Source organism: Chanos chanos, chromosome 5 (assembly GCF_902362185.1).
Source record: "Chanos chanos chromosome 5, fChaCha1.1, whole genome shotgun sequence".
Classification (NCBI taxonomy): domain Eukaryota; kingdom Metazoa; phylum Chordata; class Actinopteri; order Gonorynchiformes; family Chanidae; genus Chanos; species Chanos chanos.
This window is the reverse complement of record NC_044499.1, coordinates 52,172,923-52,182,266: the sequence shown is the minus strand read 5'-3', so window position 1 is coordinate 52,182,266 and position 9,344 is coordinate 52,172,923. Positions and strand designations below refer to the sequence as shown.

Genomic DNA, 9,344 nt, shown 5'->3' with positions numbered 1-9,344 from the left:
ATGTCCTGGAAATAGGGGCATTAGGATAATATCATTGCTTTGTAAGCCGGGGACAAAGACTGGAAACCCCCCCCTCACCCGCCCCTGAACACCCCCAAACAAACCTTTTTCATTAGAGCAGCAAACACTTTCCCCTTCAATAGCCTCATGCTCTGTGTCATCCCAGTGCTGGGTGTGTTGAGATTCTCTGCAGGACTGGGCTTAAGGCTTCACTCTCTGCTCCACTCTCTGGACACAGAGCCTGTTTAATTAAAGTACACTTAAGCCAGACAATGAATACCCCCCCCCCCACTCACACACACAGATCTGGGCTGGGGGGGTGGGGGGGGGGGGGGGGCTCTCCACAGTCCGCACAGTACTCGTGATGAGCAGGGGTGTGGTTGAATGGGCAGACAGACCCATAGACAGATAGATAGATGGAGAGATAGAATGAGGATGAGAGTGACTGAACACAGGACATAGAACAAGGATGGGACTCATAGGCCACGACACTGTTCACACAAGATGAAGAGTCAACAGGTCCTCTTCCTCCTCCCCCCTCAGCACCTCTCCAGTAATCACCTCCCTCCACACAATGCCCTCCCGCTCCCCTCTCAGCCTCCCCCAGGACAATACTCCAAAGCCTCCCCAAGTCCCCCACGCCCCTCAGCCCCCAAACAGACACCTCTTTTATTGAAATTCTTTGGTGTTTCTAATCCCCAGCTTCCTCCATAGAACAATAATGGAGTCTTACTGCTCCGGCCTTTTCCAGGCAGGCTACACGGAGACCGCGCAGGGTCACAAGTCCTCTCTCCATTTCCATCCTTCTCCACCACTCCATCCATCCCTGCTTTTCCAGCAGACACACAGAGAGCGCCCCCTAGTGGCAGCTCTTTTACCTCCTTCCTTACATAGTCCTGTGCTCTCCTGAGGGAACTCAGGCCCGGTTCTGCTGAAGTGCTCTGAGCCCCCAGAGAGTGAAGGCGGAGATGATGAGGCGGGTGTTTCTGAGGGAAGAGTGATGTTCAGATGTCCTGCTGTGTTTCAGTGCTCTGAGAGTGGAGAGTGAGGGGAAATCCTATCTCCTGTCCAAAAGTTAGGATGAGGACCACTTGTTCATCTCTCTATGGCTCTGTACTGTATATGTAAATGCCAGATTTGTCATTTAAGTCTACTCATCTATATTTCATATTTTTTTATCACAAAGCAAATCATGAGGAGGAATACAAGTCTTCATAGATGTGGACCAAAACAAAAACAACTCTTTATAACAGACAACTGCTGTTTTTTTTTTTTTTTTAACATTTTTGTTTTAGGGCAACTTTTCAAACACTGCTTTTTAATACGGTCAGCATGCTCCGGTGTTGACAGGATTTGAGAATGCAAGACGATGCGCCCAAAAATGTCATTAACCTTATCTGTATGAAAGGAAATATTCTGATACTTGCTGTGTGCTGTGAGAGCATGATGTGTACTGAGGCAGCTTGATGGGTATTTTTGGTCTGTTGTATCCTGTGTAGACTGAAGCGTATCGTGTATCACGATTCACCTCCTCTGCATGGTGTCTTTACAGCAGTATCTGGGCAATTTCAGAGTCAGTCAGATAGCTACTGAAAGTGTGATAGCGCTATCTGCTGGTCACACGTGGTACTGCAAGACCCATAGAAACCGCTTCAGAGCACTGACGGCAACAGCACAAGTTAAATGATTCAGCAGGCAGACTGGGCGGTTATGACAGACATACTGGTTTTCAGCAGGCAGACTGGGCGGTTATGACAGACATGCTGGTTTTCGGCAGGCAGACTGGGCGGTTATGACAGACATACTGGTTTTCAGCAGGCAGACTGGGCGGTTATGACAGACATGCTGGTTTTCAGCAGGCAGACTGGCAGACTAGGCGGTTATGACAGACATGCTGGTTTTCAGCAGACAGACTGGGCGGTTATGACAGACATGCTGGTTTTCGGCAGACAGACTGGGCGGTTATGACAGACATGCTGGTTTCCCATCATTATATACCTCTCCCCTCTATATCACTCTATCATTATATACCTCTCCCCTCTATATCACTCCATCATTATACACCTCTCTCCTCTATATCACTCCATCATTATACACCTCTCTCCTCTATATCACTCCATCATTATATACCTCTCCCCTCTGTATCACTCCATCATTATACACCTCTCTCCTCTATATCACTCCATCATTATACACCTCTCTTCTCTATATCACTCCATCATTATACACCTCTCTCCTCTATATCACTCCATCATTACATACCTCTCCCCTCTGTATCACTCCATCATTATACACCTCTCTCCTCTATATCACTCCATCATTATATACCTCTCCCCTCTATATCACTCCATCATTATATACCTCTCCCCTCTGTATCACTCCATCATTATATACCTCTCCCCTCTGTATCACTCCATCATTATACACCTCTCTCCTCTATATCACTCCATCATTATATACCTCTCCCCTCTATATCACTCCATCATTATATACCTCTCCCCTCTGTATCACTCCATCATTATACACCTCTCTCCTCTATATCACTCCATCATTATACACCTCTCTCCTCTATATCACTCCATCATTATATACCTCTCTTCTCTATCTCACTCCATCATTATACACCTCTCCCCTCTATATCACTCCATCATTATACACCTCTCTCCTCTATATCACTCCATCATTATACACCTCTCTCCTCTATATCACTCCATCATTATACACCTCTCTCCTCTATATCACTCCATCATTATACACCTCTCTCCTCTATATCACTCCATCATTATATACCTCTCCCCTCTGTATCACTCGGTCGCTCTTTATTGTTCCTCTGAGTCCCTTTTGGAATTTCACGGACCCAGGGATAATAATTGAATTATTTTATTTGCTTGGGCTTTCCGAGGTGGAACGTGTAATTTTGCATTAGGGTTTTGAGTTTTGTCTGCCAACTCACATCTTTACACACAAAAGGCAGAGGTGTTTTTCCTGCGACTGCTGTGTTTGTACACTCAGGCCTGTGGGGAGTGTTTTGCAGTATGACTGAACTAGAATTGCAAATGGAGATGAAGCGTGTAGAACGTGTGATGAGTTTGTCAGAAGTGTTCTTCTCATTCAGGGATTTTAAATGACTCATTGTCTAAACAACTGAGACATTCTGTGATTTGATAAGATCTGCTTAATTCAAATCGATGTCTGTTTACACTTCAGTAACGTCTTACCGTATCAATACTCACTTCTCCTCTCTCACATGTACACTTCCTCTCTAACACATGTGACACGAATTGAAAATGAGACAGGATTTTAGATACACAACCTGAAGAAGAAGAAGGACTTTATTTGTCACACACACACTGAGAAGTGCAGCCTCTGCATTTAACCCATTCTAATACCAGTGAGCACACACACACACACACACACACACACACACACACACTAGAGCAGTGAGCACACACATACACTATGAGCTAGGAGCAGTGGGCAGCCGCTGCCGGGGACCAACTCCAGGTATTTTTGCCAGTGCCTTGGTCAAGATTGCTGACTGAAGTAATAACCCTAGCACTAAATATACCTGGATGCATAAACAAGCAGGGTTTGTATTTTTCTGTGTCAGAGGGCTGTCTCACTAACATTGTAACTGCAGGCAGACCCTTTTAATGAACAGTAGCTATATATTTAGTGTGAATGGACTTTTTCATCTGCTGTCTCCTGTCCAGTTTTGCTCTGTGGGCACCCCACATTGGCTGAAGTTAAGAGCTGAATTAAGAGACAAGATAGAATGTGGTTCCACTTTATTTAAGATTTATTAAATCTGGTTTATTATAGAAAGATCTCTGATATTAAAGATAGATGTCTGTATTGTATTGTAAAGAGGAAAGTATTAGAGAGAATCCCTTTATCTCCCTTGTACTTGTTCCTGTACTAAAAATAGTGTACAAACTATTTTTATCCAAACTCTGCATGTCTGCTGCACCACTGAAAAGTGCTGAGACACATTCTTTGTTGGTATAGAAAAACAAGTTTAACAGAAAAAAAACATGGTAGTTTTTTCTCTTTAAATAACTTGCACGTTATCAAAGAGGTTGCATTTCTGAATTCAGGAAGGCTTGTGTGGCTAACATTGCAGAAACCAACTTAATCAAATTCTAGTGAAATACATCCAGTTGTTGTCATTCTGTTTCTCTTGTTGAACTACACCTGTTCGTCTTTGTAAGACATCGAGCTGCGCTGATTGCGTCCGAACTCCCGTCGGAGACTAACTGAGCTTGATGTGTTCATTGAAGATTTGATTTGTGTTACGAGGCTAGCCTGTTAGCGACAGATAGACAACGCCGATAGAACACGATACACGGCTTCGAGGCACTTTACTAGGGGTTTGGGTCTTCATTACAAGGAATCGTATTGCATTTGGAAACGCGTATCTGTAGGGCCGCGAGGAGGAATGTGTAAACGGGCGTATGATAACACAGGGGTGATCAGTGCTCAAAGACATAATCTAACAGGTTTTACATGGTAATAGATACGAACCTACAGCGGAATGCTAAACAGACCACAACACTTTGAAGTCATGTGCGTTTGAAACAATTTAATCATCAGCAAAGACGACCAAAGCCGTTTGGAGATGAGGCTCAGATTTCCTTTCTCCCGGGGCTAAACGGAGTAGTAGGCGGCCGGTGACAGACTCGGGACAACTGTGAACTCCGCATGCAGGTGATGTCGTCGAGTGCCCACTGCAGTCGCTCAGTGACGTCGGAACTCGACACCCAAGGCCTTAGACCATTTCTGAGTCAAAAGTAGGTTACACTGCAGGGTTGTGTCCCTCCAGACATACATATTATGTTAGTCATCTGATTTTACTTACTAGCAGAAATTATCCTGGAAAATGTGTAGACCCCAGTTTTGACTCGTTTTACTTTGATCAACCCGTCAGTTTTAATTGGTGTTTATTCGTCCCCGTGTTCTGATTCGCCGCCAGACCATCTCTGACACCCCAGGCGACCTAATGTCCACCCACTGAGGGTGGTGTCAGCTGGTCAAACTAGTTTTCTTTATACCAGTCATCAGTGGCCTAATGTCAATAAACAACATGGGGATCCAATAACCTAGTGAATGCTGAATACAGTACAGTATAGGTCTGATTCCTGTTTGAGCCTAACCCCAGCAGTGAAGTAATTGTAATGCGTATCCCCCGCCTCTAAAACGTGCCTACATAGTTATGTTAACCTAATAACAAAGAATAAAACGAAACAACAGAGCAAAGGGTAGTATTATTTTATAAAAGATGACTTTCATAATGTATGCTTTCATGGTATTGTAATTTATGGCGTAATATACACTATTACAAAGTGTAGAGCCAATGCTTGGCACAGAACTAAAGTAATCACACACAACTTCTAATTATCAAACGCAATGTCGAACTACTATTCCCATAATCCTCAGTCATCCTTTGCGTTGCGCTCTCTATGACATCGAGGGGGCGTCTCACTATTTTAGCAAATGATCAACGCATAGCGCTATGATTGGTCAATATTTTCCATGTGATGTAAAATACCCAATCAGAGTTTAACTTGATGAATATATTTTCGTCATCGCAGTGATGAGCCACGAAAATGATGACGTTTAATCAAGAAGTCTTGCGCTGTTGTGTGACCAGCTGTTTTCAAGGGGGAAACAAAGTCTCTTTGAGAGCAATTGTTTCGTAATAATAAATACCATTCTTTGGGAAAATAAATTGAAGGCGTTTCTTTTAAGACACGGGACGAACCAAAGAATGCCCGGCTTGGCGAAGCGGTGAATAGTTCTTGACACGTTTGCAGTTCTGCCTTAGAGGCAATCAAACCATCGAGTCTGAAGAGAGAGTGAGGTCCTTTATAATCGAGACTAGTTGTATTCTTTGTGAAATACCATCTGCATGCTTCTTTGACGAAGCTTGTGAACTGTATTCCCACGTGAGTATAAGTAATTCCTTAATTATGTTGTAATAATGCATTTGTTATTCCAGAAGTTGTTCTTTGACTGTGTACCGCTAGTTATGTCGCTACGCCAACTCAGTTATGGTTCTTTGACCTGCAGTCATTCGTGAAACTTCTATCATAAGCTCAAACCGTCTCAGATGAGGTGATAACATCTATGCTGCTAATAACGTAACACGCCCCTCATTGCTGTGATTTACATAATCTCATGCCGAATTTTTAAACGTGCAGCCAAAACAGAACATGGGTAATTATCATTAGTGAACCTACGATTTGTCGAAACGACATTTTCCTCGCTCGAACTTTATCGTTGTTTTAAAATCTGTTTGGTGGGGACAGTCTGTCAGTGTGAGCTTGCACGTCTTTGCATATGATTACATTTAACCTGTGGCATATTTTTCCGCTGTTCATTGCGCCCGATCAGTAATTGGACACCAGATAGTTCCTGCGGTTGGCTGGCGGCAGCCAGAATGAACGTGGGCACAGCGCACAGCGAGGTGAACCCTAACACCCGGGTCATGAACAGCCGTGGAATATGGCTCTCCTACGTCCTTGGCATCGGTCTGTTACACGTCATCCTTCTCAGCATCCCTTTCGCCAGCGTGCCTGTGGTGTGGACCCTCACCAACCTTATCCACAACATGGTAAGACCGTTAGCTAGCATCACACTCCAACTGTCCCAGTGAGAAGCCGGCTGCGGTCTAGTTTAGCTTTCAGAAGAGTAATACAGTGATCGTCTCGGAGTTTCTGCTTTTCTAACTGCAGCATTTGTGCCCTTCAAATTATGAGAATTATTTCTCGTGGATATGCTAGCTTGCCTGAGTTTAGTTTGAAGCCTTGTGAAACAGGACTGTTTGAACACAGTTTCCCAGAAGAATAACAGCAAAAAAAAAAAGTTTTTTTCCCCTGAATTTTGGCACATTGCAGTGCTGACTTGGGACTCTGTAATTTCAGCTGCATGCCAGTGTTTCTCTCCGTATCCTGTATCGTTTTACTCTCTCCTTCCTGTGGCCGCGGAGGGTCGGCCCTTCTGCTGCGCTGACAGTCTCGTTGCACTTGCTGAGAGGGCCTGGAACATTCCCTCCTCACAGAGCTTTAATGGCACTCACTGTTTCCCACAGTGCATGTACATTTTCCTCCACACGGTGAAGGGCACTCCATTCGAGACGCCGGACCAGGGCAAAGCCAGGCTTCTGACGCACTGGGAGCAGATGGACTACGGAGTACAGTTCACCGCCTCACGCAAGTTTCTTACCATCACCCCCATAATCCTGTGAGTGCCCCTGTGTCTTCCTCTCCTCTGCTCACATAATTAAAATCATCTTTTTTTTTTTTTTTTTACACAAGGTCATTACTGTTAAACAGACGGAAACTGCAATGCAGCTGCAAACCTGAATGATTTGGGATAACTCAAAAAATCTTTCTCGAAAAGAGGATGTGACATTGAGTAATTAAGTTACTTTTTTCCAAAGTAATCTGTTTTTAAAGTGTTTTTTAGTCACCTTAACAGTTTCACGTTTAACCCGTATATGATGTACTGTTAACAAATATCAAAACAATACATTAGACAAATACACCATTTCTAGAGCGTAGGCTACATTTGTTTCTCTTCACTGGGGCGATCTGTGATGGACAGACAGCATCTGTAAATTCAGTCTCTCTGACTAATAGAACTGAAGTCTGCTGGTGTTCTGTGGAGCTTGTCTTTGTTGGAGCCCCTGGCGTTCTCTCGGCATGCTTGCCCTGCGGAGAGAGGTGATTCAGACTTCCTGTGGAGTGTGTCAGTAGGAGACGCAGCCTGAATTAGAAACACACGGGTCACCTGTTCTGACACGCTTGTCTCTCTGCCGCAGCCGCGGATAAAACGACAGATTCACTCACTCCACTAATAAGGCTCATTCACAATTCCCAGCACCTCATCGGTCCAGTATCAGCCTCTTCAAACTATCACATGCTGTCTGAATGCACCGGTCCAGTTTTACTGACGGGTCTCCTTCTCCGGGGAGAAGCCGGAGATGTCAGTACATATGAGGGTGAAGGTCACAGTGACAGTTTCTGGGGTTCAGGTCCGTTAAGAGCTGTGTTCCAAACGCTGTACCTGGGTCTTTAATGGAACCCTCTGTCTCTGTGTCTCAGGTTACTGTCCGAAGTCTCTCGGCTGCCCTCTGATTTTCTCTCGTTTCTCTGTGTCTTCTGTCCACAGATACTTCCTCACCAGCTTCTACACAAAGTACGACAGGGTTCATTTTGTGATCAACACCGTGTCTCTGCTCACGGTCCTCATTCCCAAACTGCCTCAGCTCCATGGCGTTCGCATCTTTGGCATCAATAAGTACTGACGGGCCAGGACTATGTGCGGTCCTGTTCTTCACGCCCATTGGCTGAACGTCAACCCTGCCTCTGGCCCTCGGCCAATAAGGATCCACGGCACAGAGTGTCTTGACAGAAGAAGCCCCAGGCGTCCGGGGGACAGGGTGGCGTGAGACGCAACAGAGGCCTGGTCCTTCCTCCTGTCTGCCTGTTTGCTTACCGCTGGACTTTACTTCTCTCCGTTTTATCCCTGACTCTCGGCTCTGAAAGACCTCGCGGGTGACGTCACCGCGCTGCAGAGCGGCGCCTCTGGAGACGTTACGCGCAGTTCTTGCTGTGTAAAGAAAAAAGGACCTGAGGAAGACTGGAGCGCTCTGGATGAGGTTCAGTGATTTAAGTGATGTGGGCGATAAGACAAAGCCTAATGAAAGGATTGGTAATGGCGTGAAGCAGAACTGATGCCAAGGCTATGACTAGTATTAAATGTGTTTGATCATCTCAGCTCTGTGCCCAGACCTGACTGGATTCCTCCTCCTTCTGTGTGTCCACATGTTGGGGAAAAAAAACTAAACAAACAGGGGAATGGTAGAGGAGAGAAGTGTTTATAGCTTAAGAAACTAATAGTTTAAGTAGCTGGAAGTGTAGCAAGGTTCATTCCTGCTGGTTGATGATGTCTGGATGTGGCAAAGCCTTGCTCTGATGCATTGTGTTCAGACAGACCAGTGAGATTAGTCAGATTAAACACAGCTGCTTCTGAACCCATTACTTCTACACTGAAAGACTTAAAGTGGAATTAGATCCTTTATGTATCAGCACTCAGGACTGAATCCGTATTTTAAATGTGTAAACTGATGTGCTGACAGACTGAATCCGTATTTTAAATGTGTAAACTGATGTGCTGACAGACTGAATCCGTATTTTAAATGTGTAAACTGATGCAAGCTGTTGACTGTAGATTTGAATTAGCAGGTAAGCTTATCTTTAAATGAGTAGAGCAGATGTGGTTTGATTGACTGAAAGACTGTGGTAGATCATGGTAGAATTGTAAAGTGTGTTGCATGTGCT

The 9,344-nt window shown here is 44.7% G+C and overlaps 1 protein-coding gene across 2 annotated transcripts in view; it reads left to right on the top strand.

Annotated features, from left to right (window-relative positions):
* The first annotated feature begins 5,636 nt into the window (after positions 1 to 5,636).
* The window catches only part of ormdl3 (ORMDL sphingolipid biosynthesis regulator 3), a 4,817-nt gene continuing 1,109 nt past the window's right edge, over positions 5,637 to 9,344 (top strand). Inside the window, exons 1-5 of one of the 2 annotated variants that reach the window (XR_004025285.1) lie at positions 5,637 to 5,945; positions 6,394 to 6,613; positions 7,091 to 7,242; positions 7,641 to 8,035; positions 8,173 to 8,197. Coding sequence is in view for 1 of the 2 variants with exons in the window: in XM_030775199.1 (XP_030631059.1) it covers positions 6,440 to 6,613; positions 7,091 to 7,242; positions 8,173 to 8,308 (462 nt within the window). In the remaining variant the exon portion in view is untranslated. Of the gene's footprint in view, positions 5,946 to 6,393; positions 6,614 to 7,090; positions 7,243 to 7,640; positions 8,036 to 8,172 lie in introns of both variants that reach the window. The other variant, XM_030775199.1, reaches the window with a different exon arrangement.